Raw genomic sequence first — 27,983 nt, 5'->3', positions numbered from 1 at the left:
ACAATGTTCAGGCAAGACAGATTGGGTGTTGGGATTAGAAAAGCAGCAGTGGAAATGCCAAGGAGGAGCCTCATGCAGGACAGGAGCCTGAGGAGAATGGGCAGGACTTGATGCTTCACTGGATACAGGCAATAAGAGAGAGGGGTGGCAAGTCTTCTTAGCTAAGGGCAAGAATACAGGCAAGAGTGAAAATCTTGCAATCCAAGACATAGAACAGCCAGCTGGAGCTGTCCAGTTGGCAGTTGCAAATATGTTTCTGGAACTCAGGCGAAAGCAGGATTAGGCTACTTTGTAACCCATGATGACACAGATGGAATCTGAAGACAGTAGGAATTGGATTGTCTAGAGAGGAGAGTAAAAAAAAATAAAGAAAAGATGAGGCATGGAACTAAGGATTAGAAAACTTATGGGTAGGGGCGCCTGGGTGGCTCAGATGGTTAAGCATCTACCTTTGGCTCAGGTCATCATCCCAGGGTCCTGGAATCGAGTCCTGCATCAGGCTTCTGGCTTAGCAGGGAGTCGGCTCCTCCCTCTACCTCTCCCCCTGCTCCTGCTCTCTCTCACTATCTCAAATGAATAAATAAGATCTTAAAAAAAAGAAAAAGAAAAAGAAAAAGAAAGTCTGTAGGTAAAAGGAAGAGAAGCCAATGTAAGAGATAGAAAAGGAATGGTCTGAGAAGCAGCAGGATACTAGAAGCACGTCATGGCATGGAGATCAAGAAAGACAACTTTGAGAAGCTGGAGTATCTCATGCTTCCATATTCTGTATCCAACACTTAAAGGATACATATCCTTCTCCCCCACCCCCCCGCCCTTAGAGTTTATTTATTTATTTATTTGTCAGATAAAGAGAGACAGCACAAGCAGGGGGTGGCAAACAGAGGGAGCAGCAGGCTCCCCACTGAGCAGGGAGCCAGATGGTTGTGGGGCTCTGTCCCAGGACCCTGGGATCATGACCTGAGCCAAAGGCAGACGCTTAACTGACTGAGCGACTCAGGTGTCCCAGATACATACCCTTCTTCAGCACACATGATTCATATAAGGCATAAAGCGAATCTAAACAAATATTAAAGAATAGGTATTATGTAGAACACATTCTCTGAAAATAATACAATTAAGTTAGAAGTAAATAGGAAGATAGGTTAGAAATTCTATGTAGTTGGAAGTTGAAAACACACTTATAAGTAAACTGATATGTCAAAGAATAAATTGAATTAGAACTTAATGAATGCTTAAAGGAAATGATAATGAAACACTATATATCAAATCTTGAGGTATACAATGTAAATGTTTCTCCAAGGAAAATTTATAGCCTTGCATGCTTATTCAAGAAATGGATAGAGCCTGAAAATTAATGAGCTAAATGTTTGTCTCAGTAAATTAGGAAAAGATTGACAGAATAAAGCCAAAGAAAATTAAAAGAATAAAAATATAAGCAGAAGGGGCCCCTGGGTGGCTCAGTGGGTTAAAGCCTCTGCCTTCGGCTCAGGTCATGATCCCAGGACCCTGGGATTGAGCCCTGCATCAGGCTCTCTGCTTGGCAGGAAGCCTGATTCCTCTTCTCTCTCTCTACCTGCCTCTCTGCCTACTTGTGATCTCTATCAAATAAATAAATAATATCTTTAAAATATATATATATATATATATATATATATAAGCAGAAATAAGTGAAATACAAAAAGACAGCATAGAGTGAGTCAATAAAACTAAAAACTTTTCTTTTTTTAAAATTTATTCATTTGACAGAGAGAGATCACAAGTAGGCAGAGAGGCAGGCAGAGAGAGAGGAGGAAGCAGGCTCCTGGCCAAGAAGAGAGCCTGATGCGAGGCTCGATCCCAGGACCTGGGATCATGACCCGAGCTGAAGGCAGAGGCTCTAACCCACTGAGCCACCCAGGTGCCCCAACTAAAAACTTTTCTTTAAAAAAATACGAATTAGATAAACCTTTGTGATATTAATAATGAGAAAAGAAAAAAATAATTGGCTAGAAATGGGGACATACGTGCTGAAATAGCCTAGATTAAAAAGATAATATGAGAACACTATGAGCAATTTCATTACAAATAAGATCTAGGAATAACGGGGGCACCGGGCTGGCTGCGTCATTGAGCGTCTGCCTTTGACTCATGTCATTATCCCGGGATCCTGGGACGGAGCCCCTCATTGGGCTCCCTGCTTGGTGGGAAGCCTGCTTCTCCCTCTCCCACTCCCCCTGCTTGGGTTCCTTCTCTCACTCTCTCTCTCTCTCTCTCTCTGTCAAATAAATAAACAAAGTCTTAAAAGAAAAAGATCTAGGAATTACTATTTTCTTCTTCCCTGTAATCTTGTTTAGGAAGGCATCTAATCCTTTATTTGAAGGACCCTAAGAATAAAGCCAGATCTACCAGCAGATATACAAGCTATTGCCACAACCATCCCCCTCCCAAAATTTGCTGGGATCGTCACTTGAGATTTAGCAGTTTGACTTTCAGCATCACCTTTGGGGGCTCTCCTTGCCATATCAGTCATCCGTCAATGATCCTCCTTGGGATACTTCCTGTGCTTCACTCCAGAATTAGCCAGATGTCTCAGGGGCATACTCAACCTAAAGGGTGTGAGAATTGTTAGCTGTCTTTGAATGTCATACTGGAATTTATCAATTTAGTCCAGCTTTGCTATTGCTTTTTGATGACTCATGGAGTGTTACGAAGTTTACTCCTACACAATCTCATGGATACATGGCCACTGTCTGCAATGAGAATATGAATCCAAGAAGAGGTTCTTGGAAGGATTCTTTCTTTCTTCTCTTTTTTTTTTTTCCTCTCTAAGATTTTGTTTATTTGTCAGAGAAAGAGAGAGAGAACACGCACAAGGGGAGCTGTAGGCAGAGGGAGAAGCAGGTTCCCTACTGAGCAAGGAGCCCAATGTGGATGCCGGACTTAATCCCAGGACTCTGGGATCCTGACCTGAGCAGAAGGCAGTCACTTAACCAACTGAACCACTCAGGCATCCCAAGGATTCTGTTTCTTCTGTGTTAAGCTAACCTGTGCTCTATGTTTGGGATTCTAGGATTGAATTCTTACTATTCAGATTTTTTCGAACTGTTGACTTCAGAGGTACTAACCCACGTCAAGTTTTGGTCTTTGCCACAAAGGGTGGTGTAGATTTTCTTATAACCCTTAAACAACAAAATATTTGGTACCATATCTCTCCCTGGACCATCAGGGCCACTCTCAAGGGTTCCAGGGTAACTTTTCAATACTTCCTAAGGAATTCTGAGATAATTTTCTGTCCTGGTCTATATAATGAAATAGCTGGCTTTTTCCTCACTAATAAGAGAGTGAGAGAAAAAACCCCATACATTTAATACTTGTTAGAACCCTTTTCTTGTAGGACACCCGTACAAAACATTAAGATGTATTTATCTTTTTATTTTGTGGATTTCCAGAACATTAGCATAAATGAAGTAGTTGGTCTACATTGTTCTAAGATCAAGAGAGATTTATGGAGTTTTCTTGTCACTTTGCATAAATCCATTTCCATTTCATAATCATGCCCAGGATTTGTGGGGCACAGTATCAGGAGTAAGGCAGCTTCCATGCCCAGTCCCAAGAGATAAACACAGTCATGTCATCTCAGCCTCTCTCTTCCCAAAGGCTGTCCCTTCACCCGGATAGAACAGCCCCAACTTTGTTATAGAGATATGTTTGTAGAACATTACTGTAGCCCAAAGCTTCTTCCTGCCCCTTTAGACTTCTAAGAGACCCCCGAGGAGCCAGGAGAACACCAGAAGGTAGGGATGCTGCTAAACATCCTACAAACCATAGGACAGCTCTCCATACATCCAGCAAAGAATTATGTGGCCCAAAATGTCAATAGTGCAAAGGCTGAGAAACCGTAGGGTACAGAATGTCTTGCAAAGACTTCATGTACAACACTTGACATGGACATGTTAAAAAATAAATCATTATCCCTTTTTTCATCTACTCATTTGTTACCTGTCATTCCTAATCTGATTAATGGCATCTAATCTAATAAATCAGTACCTTGGAAATCATTCTCTGTCTCCCTCATCATGCTCATCTGTTAGTCACGAATTCCCTTCCCATTCTGTCTCCTAAATATCTGTAATCCTTTCTCTTCCCTCAGCTACTACTGCCTTTGTGTGAGTGTAGACATCATTTAGTTTGCAAACGTCTCCTAAATGGACTCTCTGCTTTGAGTCTTATAAATGCCTCCAACTCATACTCCTTGAGTATTTTAAGATGGAAGCCCAGTTGCATTTCTCCCACTGTTGACCAGATAAAGGCTGAGATTTCATGTCTGGCTTACCATGATTATCATGGTTTTATTATCTGCAGATCCATGTTCTGGTGCTCTTTTCCTCAATCTGCTCTCTTAATAAAAATCCAAATAAACAAACAAATAAATAAAACGAACAAAACAAAAAGCTTAATGTTTCACACTTCTGTTTGTTGGACATGATGTTCCCCCTGTTTGGAATGCCCTCTCCACCAAGCCCCCTACCAGTCCCTCTTGAAAATTTCCTCCTGGAGGAGGGAAAAAATCTGTTTTTTTAAAACTCTGCTCTGTGCACGTGCATACTTCTGTTGGGACACATTCCACCTCAGGTATAAAATTCCACTTAAAAATTGAAATGTGACAAAGCAACACAGTATATTTTTATTCCACTCAGATTTTTAAAATTTGAATTCCCAGTATATGAGGTGAAAAATCACAGTAAATTCAGGTCCTCCCCCTTGGCTCCTGGTTTGTGGTTAAATTCTGGGGGAACCCTCATAATATGAGTTTTGGAGAAGATGTAGGCATCCACACCTCATCCCTATACACAGGGCGCCCTCAGATTTGGAGGTTCTCTTCTCAGTGTCAGTGTCTTGCTTATAGATACCCTCATCCTTTTGCTCTTATGGGGTCACGCTGGAGCTCGAGAATCTTTCTGGGGCTTTCTATGGTCTCCCCGTATCACAGAATTACTCCCTCTGCCGGCTTGCTTCCTACCCCGGACTACCTGAAATGCAGACACTAAATCATTAATCAGGGACCCAGAGGTGTTCCCATTCCTTTAATCTTGTTAATATCTTACTTCAGAAACGTTTCCTGTCTTGTGAAACTTTTATCTCAGAGGCATCTAGCAACTTCTTTAATGGGCTTAGACTTTTAATGGGTTTAGTCACTTAAAAGCTAACGGCTCTCAAATTGTTTCTGCTTAGTTCTGTAGCATCCCATACTTGAGGCAGGATCAAAAACAGAACAGAGTAGCTCCTAAATCTAACAGCACTTTGGATACACCTGAGGAAGCTTTCAAAATGTTAGATATTCCCCCGCAACTCTGCATAACCAGAAAGCTTTTTTTCTTTTCAACGATCACAAAAGATCAACGTGCAATTTTCCGATCTCTCAGTGGTGGGAGAGGGAAAAGGGGCAGGACTCCGCTCAGTCTCTCTTTCCTCAGTCTCCACATTTTCTTTTACCCCTAATGCTCACTCCCAGCCTTTTCCCCTCCACCTCCCGGCCCGGCTCCGTCCTTCTAGCCCCGCCCCTTTCCCACCTCGCAGCCACAACCGTAACCTCTTCGCTTCGCGTTCACCTCCCATCCCGCCCCGCCCCTCTCCTTCCCAGACCCGCCTCCCCTCCCCTCCCCGCCCCACTCCTCTCCGCTTCCTCCTCCTCCCGGCCCCGCCCCCTCTTCCAGCCCTGGCTCCTCCCCCCTCCCCTTTTCCCAGGCCCTCCCAGGCCGTGCGGTCTCTTCCCTTCCTCACCTTCCTGACCCGCCCTGCGGTTCGCCGCGCGCCGCTTCCGTCGTCGGAGTTGTGACGTTTACGGCACGCCGGAAGGAGAACCTGCGAGCGCTTTTAGAACTATGGCGGCGGTCGATATTCGAGGTACAATGTTATCCTTTGTTTCCTGCTTGGCTGCGGCCTTGTTTGGGGGTTTATAGCTCGTGGTGGGGGAAAATTCAGGATCTTTTGTGAGGACTCTCAGGCGCTTATGAGTGGTTTCTGTGGACAGCCCAAGACTCTAATGTGGCGAAAAATCGTTTTCCCCGGCTCCTCAGGGGTCTCTTAGAAGCTTCAAAACGGAGGGGTTGGAAGAAGCCCTGTGCTTCGAGCCCTCAGACCTGCAGTATTGTTGGAGACACGTATCTCTACAGCGAGACTGGGACTGTTCCGTCCGGGTGAAGGGACGACGTTTGGGTAGAGATGGGGTTGGGATGACGTGATTTGCTTCGTCTCATGGGACGACGCGTGGGAGCTGCCTTATTCCTGACCCTGCGCCCCTCATGTCCTTGGGCATGAATCCCTAAGATTTTCTTCTGTAAGTTTTATTTTTGAGTCTGCAGTACCTTCCATCGAACACCCAACAGATACTGAGAGCAGGGATCGGTCCTTTTTCACAGCCGAATTGTAAAGGTACTCAGGTATTTGTTCAATCAGTGAATAAATACAGGGAGGCACAGTTCCTTAGCTACTTGATTTTCGTTCCAGTTAGGCCGTACATTCTCTTCTCAGCACACGTACACACATCTTTTTCAGTGAATTTGGAAAAAAAAAATGTCTAGGAATTGTGCTCTGGGATTCCAAAGAGTAAACGAAGGGCGGTTAAAATACAGTATGAAGCTTGAGAACTTAGTTCCAAACTGTCCGGGGTCCTCCAGATTGGAAGTAACTTATGAGAGTGAGAAAAATTTATGAGACAGAGAGAGTGCCCATGAATATCTTTATTTTTTTGCTGTTGTGATGGCTCCCCCAAAACTTCTTGGCCTTGTATGCAACTCTTAATCTGCATTTATTTCCATTTGAAGCTTTAAAGGAAATAAGAAATTTTGTACCTATATACGAGACCTTTCACCCCCAGCAGTTTAAAGAAAAAGGGCTTTCCTCAGAAGTTGTCTAGCTGTAATAGTTCCTAATCGTTTTTACCTAGAGTTATTTTTGTTTGTTTACACCTGATTACTAAAGGGAAGTGTTTTGAGATGCCTTTTTCTATATTAACCAAATTGCACTCTAGAAATATATAGAGATATATTAGAAATAGAAATACATTCTCATTTATATTTACCCAGAATGTCCAATGATCTTCACCATTTCTGCAGTGTTTTTATGTTTGTTTTTCAGGGAGTTTCAGCGTGCCTAATTTAATTACTTTTTGATAGAAAGCTGTACTTTAACTATGTCAACATGTTCCCTTGCTACCGGATAAAAAAGGAACATTTACTCCATCAGAGTGTTTTCTGATACTTAACCTTTCACGGTGTTTTTCTTAGATTTGGTTCAGTCATTGCAAAGGCTTTAAGGTGGGGCGTTTCTGGTGTGTTAGAAGAAAAGTAAGGTCAGTGTGGCTGAAGCAGAGTGAGAAAAGTTGGGAAGGAGATGAGGTCAGAGAAATTGGTGACTTGGTTGCAAGCCATGATAAAAGATCTTTGGCTTTCTAACTGACTAAAATGGAGAGCCACTGGAGGGTTTTGTCCAAAGGGGATGAACATAATCTGACTTGCTGTTTTTAAGGATTAGCTTGTCTGCTAAGAACAGTGTAAGAGGGTAAGGGTGGCATTAGGGAGAACAGTTAGGAGGTCATTTGTGTAATGCAAGGAAATTTGGAGGTAGTTGGGGCTAGGGTGGTACTTGACTTAGTAGTATATTCTCTTAATGGGGCTGTGGTCACAGCTAGTCCCCAGATGGGACAGATATATTTCTCAGCTGCATACCACCCTCGTAATCTCGGTTAACCATTTTATAACTGAACATCCTTGGATTTTGGAGTATGTGTAAATCTATGTCCAGTAGAGTAACTTGTCCTTGGCCCTCAATCATAAAGTCAAATTTAATGGGAACACATTTGTATTTCTGGGTTAAAATATGAGGAGTGTTAACAAAAGTATTAAAAAATGCCGTGAGAACACATTTCTATCTTGCAAAGCAGAGAAAGTCTTTGTAGAGATACTGACATTTGAAATGAGTTCAATTAGTGTGACTAAATTATCTGCTAAGCTCACACCTTTTTGAGAATGAAAGGGATCTCTATTTTTAAAGGCATAAACTGGAGGTGGGGAGAGAGGTACAAACTAGAACAGCCTTGATTAAGGCAGAAATAAATTTTGGTCATTGAAATTTTAAAACAAATTGATTACTGGCACTGCCACCAACATCTTCATAATTAACATTTACTGGGTTATTACAGTGTGCTAAAAGCATTTCACGTTTACAATCTAGCACAGAGATATTATGTAGTATCTATATAGTACCAGCCTTCTTGAAGTATTGTGTGGTGAAGTGGTTAAAGTAGTGCCTGGCACAGTGTTCAGAAGTGGTGAATAATATTCTTTGTGTTTGTATTGGTTTCATAGGCCTTACTTGACTGATTTTTCATCTTTCATTGGTTTATAATATGGGGAAAATATGACAGCTGCTGATCAGAATACAGCTTGGTGAAGAAAATTATAGGGAAAATACACTGAACAGTCACTTGGAGCAAAAGATATTTAAGATTCCTTCCAAGTTCTGACAGTCTGATTCCACATTTAACTCAGTATATCTAGGGACACCTAGGTGGCTCATTTGGTTAAGTGTCTGCCTTTGGTTTAAGTCATGATCCCAGGGGCCTGGCATTGAGTCCTATATTGGGCTCTCTGCTCAGTGGGAATCCTGCTTCTCCCTCTGCCTGCTGCTCCCCCACTCCCAGCCTCCACTTGTATTCTCTCTCTCCCTCCGGTAAATAAATAAACTTTTAAAAATCATTTAAAAAAACCCTTCAACATATCCAAGCCAAAGTCACTATCATTTCTTTACTAAATGAGTTATTGGTTCCCAAGTTCTCTGACTTTATAATTGATCATTCAGAAAATTGGTTGTTTTCTCCCTAAAAATGTCAATTTCGTCCTTACCTCTCTGTGAATTGCCATTGCCTTCCACCAGGTCCTTATCACCTTATGCACATAACTGTTGACTCTTCATAATTGTTGGCAGGTAGAATCTGTAATTACATATTTATTCATTTCTGCAGCTTATTCTACCTATGCTGAAATGATCTGTAATATTGTAACAGTTTATTATCAGTAACTTATGACACTGTATAGACATAGTTCCCATTATGTGAGAAACAAACCTGTAATTGTCAAATGCGGTTTTTTTTTTTTTTTAAAGATTTTTATTTATTTATTTGACAGGGAGCGCACAAGCAGGGGGAGTGGCAGAGGGCAGAGGGAGAAGCAGGCTCCTTGGGGAGCCGGGAGCCCTATGTGGGACTTGATCCCAGGACCCTGGGATCATGACCTAAACTGAAGGCAGACACTTAACTGACTGAAACACCCAGGTGCACCCACAAATGCTTTTATATAATTATTCCTAAAGAAATTTTAAAAATGTTAAGAATGTTGCTTTGAAGAAAACTACTTTAATAACTGGGCTCTAGGTTTAAAGCTGAAATTAATAATTATCTTTAGTTGCTTTTCATTAAAAAAAATCTTTTTCTGAAAATGTTATTTCCTGGCACGTTAGATATTTGGTTATGGTATGGTGTATTTATGATGAGCCATCTTGATGCTCTATGTTGATTATTTGATGATTCACTTCATCTGTTTGTTTTTTCCTTTATTTTACAACATACAGAGCACATTTTACCTTTATAAAATTACTCTTTCTCATTTGATTAATTTCCCTTAGAACTGCTTGTTGCCTTGGATTAGGCCTGACTTCTTTAAAGGTGTCAGAAGCAATTACAGTTTAGGAGAGATTGAAGTTTTCCATTCTCTCTTTTTCAACTAGTATTAATAGGCATTTTGATGTTCATAACTTAAACCTAATGGGTTTTAGTACTGTCAGTGATATGGAATATTATAGCCGTCAGTAGGGAATAAAAGCTCATTAATAAAGCTATCTAGTTCTATTTACTGTATCTTTTTTTTCTTTTTGCATTTTGAAATATTAGAGTTAATTCTATTCCAAAATATGAAACTGTATTGCTGTAATTAAAGGCATTCTACTTCACTTGCTTCGTAACTCTTGCATCATTATCTCCTCTTCATTAATAGCTTCCTAACGTATTTTTGTCCCTAATTGGGAGGCCTCAGACTGGTGGCTGTGAATGTTTTCTTTGGGGTACATTTATTTTTTAACATCTAGTGCCAAAACCCACCTCCTCCTCATCCTGTGAAAAACCATTCCTGTTCCCTCAGGTAAGGGATTCTCCTTCCACTGTGCTCTGATAACGTACTTATTCATATCTTTGTTACAGTGCTTATCATATCATCTTGTTATTGCTTTCTTGCACACTTTTCTGTGAGAGGATGTGGGTTAGGATTCATACAGGTCTTAACATTAATAGTGCCTTCTGCATTAGATGCATAATAAATATTGGATTGGCTTTTTGTCATTTTTCTCATGCTTTATCATTTTGTTTCTTTCCTGTAGATAATCTGCTGGGAATCTCTTGGGTTGACAGTTCCTGGATCCCCATTTTGAACAGTGGAAGTGTCCTGGATTACTTTTCAGAAAGAAGTAATCCTTTTTACGACAGAACATGTAATAATGAGGTGGTCAAAATGCAGAGGCTAACATTAGAACACTTAAAGTAAGTTATTGTAAGAAGGTTGCATCTTTGCCAATTAGAGATGTTGAAATGAATGGTTCTCTCAAGCTGTGGATAGTGAAATACAGAGTAGAAGTTTTGGAAGAACTAGAGTTTGGGGAGGGGAGTGTACAAATTTGACATGCAAAGGAATTATCAGTAGTCATAACCTAGGAATGCTTTTCTGTATAATTTCATGTATTCCTGTCCAGTTGAGATATAGCTATGAGGTTTAGATGCAGATCCATTTACTGATCTTCGCAAGGCAATTGTTCTCTATCAGGTGACCATACTCATTGTCTCTTTTACATCAAATTTAATGTCTTAAGCCATAGTCTGGCTTATAGTAGATTTTTCTTTGTATGATGGAATTTTAGCTTGACAGTTGCAAAGTAAGAGTCTTCAGACTTTGGATGCCAAATAATTAAGAGTTTATTGCTATTATGAAAGTTTCTGAAACAATTGTGTAATACAGTTTTTCATTTGTCAGCTAAACATCAGAGGGGGTTCTTGAAATTAAATTCCTGAGGTAATTTTAAATAGCGTTTAAGAAGCAAATATTTACAACTATTAAGACTACTTATTGTTGCTTTTAAATAATCTATCAGTTCAAAAAATTTGTAGGAGACAAGGATAAGGTTTTTCTTGTTTTCTTGTTGAGTATTGAAATCTATGGTCAAGACGTGAATGGTCTTCATGTACTATATATTTTTAGATTTTACGTATATTTGTACATCTCAGGAAGCGTTGCAGTATTTTGGTTGTCTTTTTTGAAATGTACACTCTCCTGTGTACTTTCATGACTGAAAATACTCAGATGTAAGCTTATTGTAGATTTTTGTAGAGAAATTTTGTTGTTTAAAAATAAAATCTTACTTTATATTCTACCTACCTGAGAAAATAGCCAGTTTTATTGGACAGCCAGTTTTTAGTATTAAACATAGGCAGTTTTAATTTGATTGACAGTGTTTTTCTACTTTTATACAATAATCTGATTGTTCTACACAATTGTTTATAAAGCATTCATAGATCTCTAGATGTGTGTGTTCTGTTTTTAGTCAAATGGTTGGAGTAGAATACATCCTTTTACATGCTCAAGAGCCCATTCTTTTTATCATTCGGAAGCAACAGCGGCAGTCCCCTACCCAAGGTAAAAATGTAAACTTCAGGCATAATTTTCTTCTTAAAATACTATGATTTACTTAACTTTCTGAGCTACGTATTCTTACTTTTTTGGATTGGGTTCTGTTTTGGGGATCCCCAAGACCACATACATGTTCAGTGCTTTGCTGAGAGGACTCAGCAGACTCCACATATGGTATGTTAGTTATACCTAAGATTTGTTATGGCAGCACAATAAGGTTCCACAGACAGATCAGTAAGGGAAAAAGCGATATCAAGTAGGATCTGTAGGAATCCATGGGTAAGCTTCCTTTGCTTTCCCTTCTGCAAGGGGCTACACCAAGTGCATCCTTTCTCCAGCAGCCCCCACACACATATTGTGTGTGTAGTATATCTACTTTAAGGAAGTCCTTTTGATACTCCGAGTCCAGAATTCTTCTCAAGGGCTAATCCTGGACATCATCTGCCTGCCAAAATTCCAGACTCTGAGAAGGCAGTGATGCGTCTACTATAATCGTATTATTTGTACAAATTGTCTAGGCACACTAGTATAGCAGGCATAAATTTACCCCTTAGAAGATACCTCAAAAGCCAAGTTCCACTAGTCACATGCTTGGACACCAAGAGTCTTCCAGCATGCCCAAGGACAACTGTCTAAGCACTAACAAAGTAACTCAGTACATTGAAGCTCTCTCTTCTGTGAGGATAGTTGTTGGGAACCTTGACATTACTAAGTAACTTATTCTCTCAGTCCACTAAGTCTTAATTCTTTTAAAAAATACATGGTAGCTACAGTTGCACCAAATTCATAGAGGATCAATTGAAAATCCTCATTAACGCATTCAATTGAAATTCTTACATGGCTTATATTACCAAACACAAACTTGCTTTAGAAATCACACTGAAGAGTATAGAATTCAGATTTGACTTTGAGTCAAAGAAGTAGGTACTATTCCAGAGATGACCAGCTACATCTCTCATTAGATAACCTCATCAAGACATTTAGGAAAAACCTTCACCCTGATATTGATTTCAGAGAACGACTTGCTAAAGAAGTTGCAGTTCCAGAGCTAAGAATCCACATTTAGTTTCAAAATCTAATGATCTAGAGTCCCTGCCCAGCAGAAAAAAGGAACTTCAGAACGAAGGTAAGACCAGGAACAAGATTTCCATGATGAGAGGGTTTGAGGTATGGTAGCGACACACGGTAGTACCAGCTTCACTAGCAGCTATTTTATTCCTTGGGACCCAGGAATGGGACACATTGGCAAGTTCAGTGCATCTGATATCTTCATCCTAGGCGCTAAATCTCTCACTCTGAGGTCTTACTCCCCAATGTGTAGGTGGCTAATAGCAGCATTGGATCACTTGGGAACTTATCAGAAATGCACTGTCCCTATTGGGTAGAATCTGACTTTAATAAGATACTTAGGTGATTGAGATGCACATTCCAATTTGAGAAGCATTGCCCTGGTTGGCAGACTGTTTCTCTGACAGTCCAGAGGGTAGATATTTTAGGTTTTGTGGGCCTCAGGGTGTCTATAACAGCTACTCAACTAGTGTCATAGCAACCTTAGATAATAATATAAATGAATGAGTATGGTTGTTTTCCAGTATAAATTTAGTTACAGAAATAGGAATTGCCAAACCCTGCCTTAAGCTTTAATATGAGAATTGTAATAGGAATTTTAATTTAATTTTAATTTTAATTGTTCTTTTTATGAAAATCTATTTAGCATTTTATGTGCATAGCTATATTCATGAATATTTCTATTTTCTCTGCTTTAGTTATACCACTGGCTGATTACTATATCATTGCTGGAGTGATTTATCAAGCCCCAGACTTGGGGTCTGTTATAAACTCTAGGGTGGTAAGTATTTCACATTCTTGAAACACTAAAGAAAACTTTTAATCGAGCTACTTTGTTTCCAAGAGTCAAACAGAAGCTTTTCTTCCTTGTGTATGTTGGCATGAAGTGTTGGACTACTAGAATGTATTGAACATGGGTTTCTATGGGCCAAGTCCATGTTAAAAGTATATATCACAGCCCCAGCTCTGTAGTGATTAAAGTTCTGAAAAACAAAACAAAAGAGAAAATTACTGTCCTTGCATATGTAATATTGTGGGTATTTACTTTGGAGATTTTAGTTGATCTAATGAGAAATTCAGAATTTGTTTTCTTTTTGCAAGCTTACTGCAGTGCATGGCATTCAGTCAGCTTTTGATGAAGCTATGTCCTACTGTCGATACCATCCTTCCAAAGGGTATTGGTGGCATTTCAAAGATCATGAAGAGCAAGGTGGGTAAAACACCCAGACCTCCTAAGAACACTTTTTTGGTATTTTGAGAATGAAGCTGTTTTCTATAGAAAAAGAGCTATTGATTTCTAGGTGTGTTTTAAATAGGGAGACTTCATAGGATAATGACGGTTTCATAGCTACGATTCCTGTAACTAGATGTGGTAATGCTAGCTTTCCCGTAGGAACAGAGAGAAATTTTAATCTATAGGTAACTGGTAATCTTTGGTAAGTTGATTCAAGGTTTTAAAATACTTGGAGGATATAGAGGATATCGGTGATGAGGAATGAGTTATGATCATGTATCCTGCTTACCTAACTGTTAGGTCCTCTTGAAATCTGGGACCTGAATCTCCCATCTTCAAAGTAGGGGAGATGATTTTATAGCCCTGTCTCCAGATAGCCAGTCTGTTTTCTGACCTCTCCATGTTATTACCTGTTGTGATGCAAGGTCCCCTAGTTTTCATAACTGCTAGTCTCCTACTGGTTCTGCACCATACTTTACAATAAAAGTGCTCTGGAAATGTGTCTATAGCAGTATACCTATTTTCTGAATTTCCTTCTCTGAGAAATAGCAACTCAGAATAAATTACTTAAGGAAGAGTAGCCTTTAAATAGCATTCAGACCTGTGGAATGCATGGTCTTTCAGATATAGTTATATTTTTTCTTTTTCTTTCTTTCTTTTTTTTTTTTTTTTTTAAGATTGTATTTGTTTATTTGACAGATCATATGTAGGCAGAGAGGCAGAGAGAAAGGGGGAAGCAGGCTCCCTGCTGAGCAAAGAGCCCGAGGCAGGGCTTGATCCCAGAACCCTGAGATCATGACCGAAGCCAAAGGCAGAGGCTTAACCCACTTAGCCATCCAGACGCCCCTAGTTATATTTATTCTTAATTGTAGGTATAGGCAGTAACATTTGGCTTAGGAAAGTTTGCATCTGTTGAATAAACTTCTCTTGATCTGTTTGCCCCTATTCTAATGAAATGTTTGGAATAAAACTTACCTGGAACTCATCATTTATAGATAGTCCCCCAATGCAGCTCCCTGCAGGGGAAAGTTCCCACATGCATAATTTCAGAATTTCTCTTGCAAGTTCTTTTCTTTCTTACCTTTATGATCTGCTGTTTGGTTTGTCCTGTTTTTTTTTTCCAGTGAATTATAATGTTCATAGTTGAGTATGTTAACTTGAGTTTGTGAACGTTGCATTTCCATTTGTACCTATTGGGTTTTGTGGGAAGACAATTTAATACACTTAAAATACACAAGATAATTTCAGATCCATAATCTGGATTGTGATTTAGGTAATTATGGAAAATGTTAGCCTTAAAATTCTTAATGTCTGTCTGAGCTTAGATAGTAAAACTGAAGCATCTTTAAAAGACTTAATAAGCTTTTTAAATATTAAAATGTTAACTTCATTTAAGAGGGAAGAGTTAAGAATACTTGTTTCTATATGTTGTGTTTATTTTGGGGGATAATCTTTGGAATAGTAGTTATTAAAAATAATGTTTGAGTATATTCACGGTAGACAGAGCTTTGTAAAATGTAAGGCACCAAACTAATTAGGCAGTGTTTTGATTTGGACTTCATATTTTAATAGATAAAGTCAAACCTAAAGCTAAAAGGAAAGAAGAACCAAGCTCTATTTTTCAGAGACAACGTGTGGATGCTTTACTCCTAGACCTAAGACAGAAATTTCCACCCAAATTTGTGCAGGTAATGAGAATGCATGTGGTTAATTTTGATTTGACACTTTCCTGGAATATTTATCTTTAATTGAGAACTGTTGCAGTTGTGACATAAAAATACTGACTTTCCTCATTAGTTAAAAATGGTCTCTGGGTCGGAGGGAAAGGGTCTCTGAATCAAAGGAAGGTTTTTAATGACTTAATGGGAGAAGTGGGTAAAGGGATTGGAATTAACACTGTTCTGTGCTCTTATGTTTAGTTTCTCTTTGAATCTTCACAAACTGAGGATGTACATAACATTCTCGTTCCAAAGTTGCTGAAAGTGTCATAGATGGTAACAAACTAAACTAGAATCTGAAACCCATGCTGTTTCTACTCTCTGTGCTGCCTTTCATCCTGATGTAATAGATATCTAAGTCTTAAATGATAGACAAGTTAAAACTTTTATAACAAGTGGTACCTGCTAGCTCAGCTGCTAGAGCGCGTGACTCTTGATCTTGGTGTAATGAGTTTGAGCCCCACGTTGGGTGGAGAGATCAGGAGTAAACGTAAGAAACAAAAACTTTCGTAACAAAAAGGACAGTTGAGGTAGAGAGTTTGGCATAATAAATGAAGGAGTAATAAATAGAGTATCATCATATCGGTTATTAAGTTATATGAATTCTGTTATTTTATTGAGCATAATAGCAATAACATCCACCTGCCATTTTACTAAATGAGCTTTTGAAGTGAAGTAGGTATGAGATGGAGTATGTGAATATGTTTTTCTCAGTTCATACTAATACAGGGCTTTGTACACACAGGGTCATGTATACTACTTTTCTTGTAGTGGGGGGACTAAGATTTTCAGGTTGGTTTTAGATTTTTTTTTTAAAGATTTTATTTATTTGTTTGACAGAGAGAGAGGGGGAGAGATCACAAGTAGGCAGAGAGGCAGGCAGAGAAAGAGGGGGAAGCAGGCTCCCTGCTGAGCAGAGAGCCCGATGCAGGGCTCGATCCCAGGACCCTGAGATCATGACCTGATCCGAAGGCAGAGGCTTAACCCACTGAGCCACCCAGGCGCCCCAGGTTGGTTTTAGATTAAATGAGATCTTTCACACTTTGATGTGACTTTAGAACAGGCTTCCCCTCCCCCTTTCCCTGACTCCACTGTGTGAGAGTTGTATGCTGTTGGAATGGTGGTGTGGTGGCGAAGGGAGCGGAGGACAGAATGGAATGTAGGACAGGAAAGTTAATTTAGAGAACTCTGATGAATTGCATTTGAAGATAAAATAGTGTCTGTTGAATAAATAAATTACAGTGTGTGTAGGGGTATGAGGACTATAATAGTGCAGGAGGTTCGGTGTGGTTGACCATTCAGTGAGCACATAATATATATGAGGGAGGCTTAGGGAAGAACACCTGGACCTCCACACTACAGTAGCCATTAGGCGCATGTGACTATTGAACATTTGAAACACAGCCCGTGTGAATTGAGCTGTGATAGGAGTGTAAAATGCACACTGGGCTCAAGGACTTGGGGGGTGGCGTACAGAGTAAAAAGATGTAATGAGGGGCGCCTGGGTGGCTCAGTGCATTAAAGCCTCTGCCTTAGGCTCGGGTCATGATCTCAGGGTCCTGGGATCGAGCCCCATATCTCTGCTCAGCGGGAAGCCTACTTCCCCCTCTTTCTCTCTGCCTGCCTCTCTGCCTGCCTGTGATCTTTATCCATAAATAAATAAATAAAATCTTTAAAAAAAAAAAAAAAGATGTTAACGACCAGCTTGCATTGGTGGCTCACATCTTTCTTTTGGACAGTTCTGATGTAGAAAATGGGAACAGAACACACAAAACTAGAAATAGGAAAGAGTATGAAGGGACATATTAATGTTCATATGAATTAATGGACATACTAATAATAATGGACAAATTTCTCAGAAACCAGAAATCTTTAGTTTGTTTTTCTTTTTCTAGTTCCTTGAGGTGTAAACTTAAGATTGCTTATTTGAGAACTTTCTTCCATTTTAATGTAGGCATTTATTATTATAAACTTTACTCTTAGTAATGCTTTTGTTGTACCTCATAAGTTTTGGTATGGTATGCTTTCATTTTTATTTCTTTCCAGATAATTTCTGATTTCCTTTTTGATTTCTTCTTTGAACCATTGGTTGTTCAGGAGTGTCTTACTTAGTTTTCACATATGAGTTAGCAAAAGGAAAGAAGTGAATAAGATAAGGGTAAAAACAAATGAAATAGAGACTAAAAAAACTTTAGAAAAAAAAGAAACTAAGAGTTGGTGTTTTGTAAAGATAAAATTGACAGACTTTTAACTAGACTAACAGAGGAGACTCAAATTAGAAATGAAAGAGGAGACAGAAACAAAAGGATCATCAAGAGACTACATATAAGTAATTATATTTCAGCAAATTGGAAAACCTTAAAAATACTGCAAAACCTTTAAGAAATTCCTAGAAATGTACAACCTCCCAACTCTGAGGCATGAAGAAACAAAATCTGAACAAACCAAAATTGAGTAGGGTGATTAAATTAGTAATCCTGTTATTAACCTCTCCACAAAGAAAAGTCTAGGCCAGGTGACCTCATACGTGAATTTTACAAACATTTAAAGAGACTGACACCAAACCTCAAACTCTTTCAATCCAAATTGTATGAGGGCAGCATTAATCTGATACAAAAGACAGACAAAGAACACTACAAGAAAACAAAACTATGTTCAGTATCCATGATGAACACAGATCCAAAAATCCTCAACGAAATACTAGGAGACCCAATTAAACAGCACATTAGGAGAATCCTATACCATGATCAAGTGGGATTTATCCCTGGAATGCAAGGATGGTACAACATACTGAAGTCAGTCTTGATGATATACTATATTTTCAGAACAAAGGTTAAAAATCACACAGTCATCTCAACAGATGGGTTATTCTTAAGAATAAGATGGCTTATTCTTAAGCATGTGACAAAATTAACAACTTTTATGATAAAAGAAATTCAACAAACTGGATAAGAAAAGAATGTGCCTTGACATAATAAAGGTCATATGTGATAAACCCATAGGTAACATTCTCCATGGTTGAAAAACAGAGTTTTTCCTCTAAGATCAGAAACAAGACAAAATACCCACTTTGCACAGTTCTGTTCAACATAGTACTGGAAGTTCTACCAGAGAATTTAGGCAGTAAAAATAAATAAAAGGCATTCAAATAGGAAAAGAAGTAAAATTGTGTCTTTATGTGATTCCTGACATGATCTTATACATACTAAACTGTAAAGATACCACTCAAAAGCTGAATTGGTCAACAAATTCAGTGAAGTGGCAGGATGCAAAATCACTCAAAAATCAGTTGCATTTCTATACACTAACAACGAACTATCTGAGAAGGAAATTAAAACAATTCCATTAACAGTAGCATTAAAGAATACTTAGTAATAAACTTTGTTTTCAGCTTTATTGAGATATAACTGGTGTATAGCATTATGTATATTAAAGGTATACACTGTATTGACTTGATACATTTGTATATTGCAAAATGACCCATGCTAGCATTAGCTAACACCTGCATCATGTCACATAATTACCATTTCTTTTTTTGTGGCGAGATCATTTAAGATTCACTGTCTTAACAACTTCTGAGTGTATAATACAGTGTTATTAACTATAACCACTATCCTGTAATTGGATCCCCAGAACTTATCAGTGGAAATTTGTACCCTGCGACCAACATCTTCCCATTTCCCTTGCCAACCACTCAAACTACTGATAAATATCACTTAACTCTCTCTATGAATTTGGCCTTTTTAGATTCCTCATATAAATGATACATAGGATATTTCACGTTCTCTTTCTGGCTTATTTCACTTAGTGTAGTGTCCTCAAGGTTTATCTTTTTTTCTGCAAATGGCAGTATTTCCTGCTTTCTGATGGCTGAATAATAATCAATTTCATGCCACGTTTTCTTTATCTGTTCATCTTTTGATAGATTGTAGGTTGTTTCTATATCTTAGCTATTGTGAGTTAATGCTGTTGTAAACATGGGAATGCAGTTATTTGCAGTATCTTGTTTTCATTTCCATTGGATATATACTTATAAGTGGGCTTGCTGGATAATGTATTTCTTTTTTTAATTTTTTGGGAACTCTCTGTATTGTTTTCCACACTGGCTGTACCAGTTTACATTTCTACCAACAGTGTATAGGTTCCCTCTTCACATCCTTGCCAACACTTGGAATCTCTTGTCTTTTGTTGATAGTCATTCTGATAGGTGTGAAGGGATATCTCACTCTGGTTTTGATTTGCATTTCCCATTCTGATTAGAATGTTGAGCACCTTTTAACATACTTGTTAGCCAGTTGTATATATCTTCTTTGGAAAAATACTCAGTTCCTCTGCCCTTTTTTTTGTTTGTTCTCTTTTTAAGATTTTATTTATTTATTTGTCAGAAAGAGAGAGCACAAGCAGGGGGAGCAGCAGACAGAGGGAGAAGCAAGTTCCCTGCTGAGCAAGGAGCCCTATGCGGGACTTGCTCCTAGGACCCTGGGATCATGACCTGAGTTGAAAACAGATGCTTAACCAATTGAGCCACCCAGCTGTCCCTCCTCTGCCATTTTTTAATTGGATTGTTTGGGGGTTTCTGTTTTGTTTTGACGTTGAGTTGTATGAGTTCTTATATATATATATTTTGGGTGTTAACCCCTTATTGAATATAGGATTTGCAAATACTTTCTCCCATTCTGTAGGTTGCCTTTTCATTATGTTGACGGTTTCCTTTGCTGTGCGGGAGCTTTTTAGTTTGATATAGTCCCACTTGTTTATTTTTGGTTTTGATGTGTTTGCTTTTGGTGTCAAATCCAAAAAATTATCTCCAAGATTGATGTCAGGGAGCTTATAGTCTATGTTTTTCTTCTTGAGTTTTTTGGTTTCAGGTCTCATGTTCATGTTTTTAATCCGTTTTGAGTTCATCTTTATGTATGGTGTAAGATAGTGGTCTAGTTTTATTCTTTTGCGTGTGGCTGCCTGGTCTTCGCAACACCATTTGTTGAAGTCTCGGTCAAAGAGGTTGCTGCCTCTAGGATTTTGATGGATTCCTGTCTCACATTTAGGTCTTCTGTCCATTTTGAGTTTCATTTTTATGTATGGTGTAAGAAAGTGGTCTAGTTCCATTCTTCTGCATGTGGCTGTCCAATTTTCCCAACAGCATTTGTTGAAGAGACTCTTTTTTCCATTGGACATCTTTCCTGCTTTGTTGAAGGTTGGTTGACCATAGGGTTGAGGGTCCATTTCTGGGTTCTGTATTCTGTTCCATTATCTGTGTATCTGTTTTATATCAGCACTCTACTGTCTTAATGATTACAATGTTGTAATACAGCTTAAAGTTTGGAATTGTGATGCCTCCAGCTTTGGTTTTCTTTTTCAACATTCCTTTGGCTATGTGAGGTCTTTTCTGATTCCATACAAAATTTAGGATATGTGTTCCAGCTCTGTGAAAAATGTTTATGGTATTTTGATAGGGATTGCCCTAAATACATGTGTGGATTACGCTGGGTAACATAAATCTTCTAACAATGTATGTTCTTCCAATCTATAAGCATGGAATGTTTTTCCATTTCTTTGCATCTTCCTCATTTTCTTTCATGTGTGTGCTGTAATTTTCAGAGTACAGAACCTTTACATCTTTGGTTAGGTTTATTCCTAGGTATCTTACGGTTTTTGGTGCAATCGTAAATGGGATCAACTTGTTAATTTCTCCTTCTTCTTTCTTGTTAGTGTATAGAAATGCAGCTGACTTGTGTGCATTGATTTCATATCCTGTGACTTTGCTGAATCCCTGTATGAGTTCTAGCAATTTTGGTTGGGTTTGGGGGGACGGTTGGGTTTTCTACATAGAGTATCATGTTGTCTGCAAAGAATGAGAGTTTGAGGACTTTTTTGCTGATTTGGATCAGGCTTAGATTTAGACTTAGTTTTGATTGATAACCAAAATTGAGAATATAGGAAAAGAAACAGATAGTGGTTTAAATACTAGTTGTTAAGGTTCTATTTTAATTGACCATCTCCAGAATATTGTCTGCTGTGTTTAGGTTCTGAGGTATCCCAGCTGAATGACCTTTTTTTCTGGCTAGGGGTCCTGTCTTAAATTCCACATACTTTCCTATTCTTATGAGCTAGACAATGTAGAAAACTTCAGACTCTCGAATCTTAAAAAACACTTTGCTTTATAGAAAAATATAGAAATTTAAAATAGCATATGAAAGCAAGTAGAATAATTAAAACCAAAACCCCTGTATGTATCTGTTACCTGGCTTCAGCGGTCATCAAACATGGCCAGTCTTGTTTATTTTGAATTTATTTGAATTTGAGTTTGAGTTTGAATTTGAATTTGAGTTTATTTGAATTTATTTTGAATTATTTTGAAGCTGGTTGCAGACTCCATATCATTTCAGCTCTTTTTTTACATTTTTCTTTTTTATTATTTATTTTTAAAGATTTATTTTAGAGAGCGGGAGTGCATGCACATGTGAGTGGGGGGAGGGGCAGAGGGAAAGGGAGACAATCTCAAGCAGACTATCCACTGAGTGCAAAGGTTGATGGAGGCTGATGCAGGGCTTGATCTCCTGACACATGAGATCACTACCTGAGTTGAAACCAACAGTCGGATGCTCAACCCACTGAGCCATCCAGGTGGCGCCATTTTTCTTTGAAAGGTTTAGCCATAGTCCTACTTCTGTTGTCATTTTTCTAGAATCCTACATTTCTTTTAACCATCCAAGGGCCAAAGTCAACTCCAAAGGAGAGAGTATGTCCACTTCTGTGTAACAGAACTAGAAGAAAGATGGCTTTCTCTAGAATTGTTAATCCTGCTCCTCCTTCTACGCAAAATGTTTCTTCTGAGATCTAGAGAGGAAAGTAGATTTTTGGTTTACCTGAAGTCTCCTGTGAACTCCCTGTTTACCAGTTGTGTCTCCCAGAACTGTTTGTAGCTCAGGACTTACTCTTACTTACCCGTTGTATTTGACAGTTGAGCTTCTGGGTTGCCTTATGAGGAGTACTCAGGAGAATATTAGGAAAGCCCTGACTGCTTCCTTGGAGTTCCTTTTTCCGTGTTTTAATTCTTCTTACTACTGAAGGTTGCACTGACACTAATGTGATGGGAGTTCAGGGCCCTTTCTGATGAATGTTTTCAGAAGTTGTTGAACACCATAGTATTCAGCTAGGTTTATCTCAAGGTTACTGATGAAATTTTGTCAAAATCTGCCCCCATTCTATTCTATCTGAAACCGTATGCTACTAGTTTGTCTGACAGTATTCACTAGAAAAGATGAGAGTGTGTGTTGGGTATGTGATGACATTATTCAGATGTCCACATACAGTCCAGTGTCCAGTGTAGTTCAAATAGTTCAGTGCTAGCAGTAGAAGAAAATTCCCCTCTCAATTTCTTACTTTTCAGTGTTATGCCATGTATTTCCTCTCCTGTTATAAAGTAAGAAAAATTCTTTGTTCCCCCAGATCACTTTAGACATATTTAAATCCTGATACATTTGTAAGATGTGTGATAATGTGGGTATGTTGGAGGTCCTGTGAGCACCCTCGTGTCTGGAGATTTGCTCAAAGGGCTCACTGGACTTACTAGAGCGACAGAGTAAGGATATACAGCCAGATTTAAGGAAAAAGACAAGTAGTGTCTGGGGGAGCCTGTGTGCAGGCTTCCTTATATTATGTCTTTCCCATTAGGGATTAGACAAAGTGCATTCTTCTCTCAACGGTGAAATTGAGGCAACATATATGTGGTATTTTTGCCCAAGGAAGTCCATTAGAGAAGTGGTGCTGGTGTTTTTTTTTTTTTTAATACAGGAGAGGGAGTTCATCATGTAGGTACTCTATCTAGCTGATACCAAAATTCATATTCCTGAAAGGGAAGTAAATGTTCAGCATAAACAACATTGCACAGTGAGGCACCACTATCAGGGAATGATGGGCACCTTCCAAAATTTCTTAGTCATCAGCAAGGGCTAACCTTGCAAGCTGCCTTTTCTGAGGATAGCAGCCTCAGGCTTTCAGTGTTAATCTTTTCTGCACAATGGATAATAATGTGGAACTCAGTTTTGGTCTTATTAAGTGTGGCTTCCAGAACTTGCAGTTGGAATGAGCTATCAGGCAGTTGTCAGCATGAATCTGGAAAACGTGATATCAGGAAATGATAGTCTTTAGTCATAGAATAGATGAGAAAGCTTAGGAAGGGCATGTAATTTCAGAAAGAAATTCAGAAAATGCCTGGAAACATTAACTTAAAAGTTCTTTCCAGATGATGGGGAAGTCTGTAAAGTTACATGTATGTGTGTATTTAATGCATGTGTTTATAGGAAAAGGAATAATAAGTTTGAAGGAGGTAGCTAGGAGGGAACTTGGGGTTTAGACATCCTTTTTTTTGAAAATGTAGAATACAGAATCATTAACTGCAAGTGAAGGGTAGGTTGTGAGCCTTGAGGAGGGAGGGGGAAACTGTTTTAAAGAATTTAAGTTAGGTGATAGGAAAAGGGAGATGATGGGCACCCAGTGGCTCAGTCGTTAAGTGTCTGCCTTTGGTTCAGGTCATGATTCCAGGGTCCTAGGATCGAACCCCGCATCGGTCTCCCTACTCTGCAGGAAGCCTGCTTCTCCCTCTCCCGCTCCCCCTGCTTGTGTTCCTTCTCTTGCTCTGTCTCTTCTCTGTCAAATAAATAAATAAAACCTTTAAAAAAAGGTAGGGAAGATGACAGTGTTATCAAATGAAAGAGCTGTTGCACAGAATGGAGGATCTGACCTTGTTTGGTCAGACTCATAATGACATTGTTCCTGACTCACGATGCCCCGTCATTATTTTACCATAGATTGATTTTTAAAAAAAAAAATAAAATTTCTAAAAAAGATTTTATTTATTTGAGAGAGAAAGCATGAGCTGGTGGGAGGGGCAGAGGGAAAGGGAGAAGTAGACTCCCTGCTGAGCAGGTGGCATGACCTGAGCCAGAGGCAGACACTCAACCACCCGAGCCCCGCAGGGACCCCGTAGTTTGATTTTTTAATAGACGCTCATCAGAAGCCTTATGTTCATAGAATAATACCTTCTTCCTCTTTGCTTCCCATACCTGCCATCTTTGTAAGTTGGAGTGTTCATCTGTATTTTATTCTGCTTTCTTCAAGCTCCTATCCCCTAAACAAGTATGCCTCCGGAGTCTCGAAAGACTCCATTATTCTCTGCCGTTGGATTCTGCTTAGCTACTTTTTGTGAAGTATTAGAGCCTGGGTGCGGAGGCAGAGGGCCATGGAGATAGATGTTCAAGGGAGGATCATTTATGTTTCATTCTTTCGTCCTAGTTTTAGTTTTGTGACTTCTGGAACAAGGGGATGAGAAGTAGAAAATGATACATTTACTTTTTATGGTACATGAATAGTAGTTCCTCTTTATGGAATCATTTTTAATATAATGTGAATGAAAGTATAATTTTAAAAAGAATTATGAAGTCAAGAAGAAGAGAACTTTGCTAACCTGCCCTGTTTTCTCCTCTCTATCCCCCTTTCTTAAAATTATAGCAAAAGTCTGGAGAAAAGCCTGTCCCAGGTATGGTTCCTGATATTCTTTTTTTTTTTTTTTCTTGGTTCCTGATATTCTTATTGAACTTGAAGTAAAACCGGTCTGTTCAACTCAGTGACAACTGTAGCACATGAAATGAGCTAAGGTCCTTTTGTCCTTCTAGACGCTCATGGTAATTTGTTACTCCTAATTTGTGAGACCAGAAGGTGCTTGTGTGGTAGTGATGTGAGTACTGAAAAGATTCGTTGGAGTAGGGAGAGTTCGTATGGAGGAGGGTGCAGGAGCCAAGGTGATCCGAGTTTTAGTTCAGATCTCAGTGTGAAAAAAGGTTGTTCTGTTTCCTCATTGAAAACAATATTGAAGCATTTGTTCAGCCTGGGAGAGACTCTGTATCTTGTTTGTGCATATCGTCTTATTTAAAGGCCAAGTGTTTTTGTGTATGATCACAAATGTGCCTGGGTTATCAGGGTTTTAGGTTTGTAAATGGGTTTTTATATATCTGCCTGATAAAACAGCCAAATTTAGAACTTGAGATAGGCAGTTCTAAATGGAGTTGAGTCTAAACTATTCATTTTACTGTTGCCTAAATTGAGCTCATCCCTCCGCCTTCCTCTCCAAAAAATACCTGCTTTTGATGTCTAGTGGATCAGACAAAGAAAGAGGCAGAACCTGTACCAGAAACTGTAAAATCTGAAGAGAAGGAGACCACAAAGAACGTCCAACAGATAGTGAGCACCAAAGGCCCTCCTGAAAAACGAATGAGACTTCAGTGAGCAATGGAGAAGAGAGAAGCTTGCAAGACTCCTCTTGCCCGTTATTTATACCTCATTACTGTGACAGGCTCTTGAACTTTGAAATTCTTTGTCACAGCCCTTCCATTTGTATGAATGTGCTTATTCTTTAAAAAAGGATATAAGGATCCTCATGCTTTTGATATGAATATTTTTAATGTATGTTTTATAACCTTTTCCCTATTTGGCTTGAGCAGCCTCCTTACTCAAATGTATACTGCTATATTACATCCAAAAACAAAATAAAGATATTTATATAAAGCACTTACTCATGACTTTTTCCCTTTATTTCTGTCACTGAAATGTTTCCGGATGCACTTTGTAAACATAAAGAATTACTGTGAAAGCAGTAACTGAGCTCATTTTCTTTTATTGTGTATTTCTCAGTATTAAAATAATAAAGTTATAATTTGAAAGATAAAGGGGAAAACCTCCTACAAATACTGTCACAGTGTTATGAAGTTTTTTGTGCATATTTTTAAAACTGCAGCTTGTAATTATTCTCTTCGTGCAGTTTTACTTTTATCATATTATGTCTTTTGTAAGTACTTCTCCATGTTTGCTTAGTTTTTATAGACTATTTATTTTAGTTACTGAATAATTCCCATGGGTGATTCTGTTTTCTTTAAACTCTTCCTGTATTCTGCTTAAAGGTGTAGTGATTACATTTGTGTATAATGACTTTTCTGTAGTGCTTTTTCTTTAGGATAGAGTCCCACCAGTAGAATCACTGGAATCTATACTCTTTCTCTTTTTTTTATAACTTTAAGTTCATATTGTCACACTGTTTTTCTCAAAAGGTTTGGAACCAGTTTTTCAAACAGTAAAGTACGAAAGTACAGAATCTGGCTACCGCTGAATATTGTCATTTTTGTTTTTAGTGCCAATTAAGTAGCAAAACATATGTTTTAAGTGGTTGAGTAATTCTCATCTTTGATTTTGCTTTTATGAAATGTCTGATTTTTGTATAGTAACATTTTTAGCTTTTTATTTTGACAAAATTGCAAGCTTGCAGAAAATATGCAGGAATCGTATAAAAAATTCCTATATATACCTTTTGCCCAAATTCCTCCTGTATTAACATTTTCCATCCTTGTTTTATTCTTTAATTTCTTGCTAACTCTTCCTGTCAATTGCTTTTTCTCCCTTTCTCTATGTATGTGTATATATAATACACATACTTACACCTTTAATTTCAGATTATGTCAGTTGCATACCCTAAAACCAAGGACATTGACTTAAATGGTGACAGTACAATTATCAAAAGTAAGCTGGCATGATACTACTATCTGATCTGTAGATCTTATTTAGATCTCTCCAGTGGTGCCAAGAAATTACAGCACAATAGTAAATTCACAGCAAAAGAATGTCTTAAATTACACATTGGATTTAGTTGCCCTGTGTGTTTAGTCTGCTTTGATCTACAACAATTCTTCAGTCTTCCTTGTTTTTCGTGACTTGATATTTAAAAGGTTTAGGCCGGTTACTTTGTTGACTGTCTTTCAGTTTGGGTTTGTATGATACATTTTTATGGTTAAATTCACCTCATGCATTTTTGTGAGGAATATGATAGAAGGTGCTTATGGAGACACATACTGTCGGTTTGCCCCATTTCTAGAGGTGATGTTAACTTTGATCATTTGGTTAAAGTAGTGTTTGTTAGGTTACTATACTGTGAAGTTACTCTTTCTCCTTTTGTAATTTATAGGTATCTTGTGGGGGAAATAGTGTAAGGCTCTTTAAATATCCTGTTATTCCTCAACCTTTTACCCAGTAGGTATTATCCATTGATCATTTTTCTCTGAATCATGTATTGGTTTGATGGTTGCCCAGTGTCCATTTTCTAATTCCATCAGTCCTTTTATATTTATTGGTTTTGTTGTTGTAAAGAATAGCTTTCCTTTCTTCCCTGCTTATTTATATCATTGTGGACCCGTGGACTCCTAGATTCTT

General features: G+C 38.5%; 1 protein-coding gene and 1 long non-coding RNA gene across 2 annotated transcripts; one reads left to right on the top strand and one right to left on the bottom strand.

Moving 5' to 3' along the window:
• Positions 1-2: 2 nt before the first annotated feature.
• On the bottom strand, positions 3-5,813 carry LOC122892956. The gene is made up of 3 exons (XR_006381545.1): positions 5,761-5,813; positions 2,479-2,585; positions 3-342 (listed from the first exon to the last, which is right to left on the bottom strand). It is a non-coding gene; the product is annotated as an uncharacterized LOC122892956 (long non-coding RNA).
• Positions 5,812-26,294, top strand: MED6 (mediator complex subunit 6). Its single transcript, XM_044229669.1, has 8 exons — positions 5,812-5,883; positions 10,408-10,567; positions 11,623-11,714; positions 13,475-13,557; positions 13,878-13,986; positions 15,583-15,698; positions 25,239-25,266; positions 25,882-26,294. The coding sequence occupies exons 1-8, from the start codon at positions 5,862-5,864 to the stop codon at positions 26,010-26,012; spliced, it is 741 nt and encodes a 246-aa protein (XP_044085604.1). The 5' UTR covers positions 5,812-5,861; the 3' UTR covers positions 26,013-26,294.
• Positions 26,295-27,983: the final 1,689 nt, after the last annotated feature.

Source organism: Neovison vison, chromosome 13 (genome assembly GCF_020171115.1).
Source record: "Neovison vison isolate M4711 chromosome 13, ASM_NN_V1, whole genome shotgun sequence".
In the NCBI taxonomy this organism is placed as follows: domain Eukaryota; kingdom Metazoa; phylum Chordata; class Mammalia; order Carnivora; family Mustelidae; genus Neogale; species Neogale vison.
This window is presented reverse-complemented; position numbering and strand designations above follow the sequence as displayed.

Bases quoted from the DNA above. Each gene is read 5' to 3' on its own strand.
- MED6 (XM_044229669.1), top strand. From the start codon at position 5,862: ATGGCGGCGGTCGATATTCGAG. The intron at 5,884-10,407 runs GTACAATGTTAT...TCTTTCCTGTAG, and splicing joins GGCGGCGGTCGATATTCGAG to ATAATCTGCTGGGAATCTCT. The intron at 10,568-11,622 runs GTAAGTTATTGT...TTCTGTTTTTAG, and splicing joins CTAACATTAGAACACTTAAA to TCAAATGGTTGGAGTAGAAT.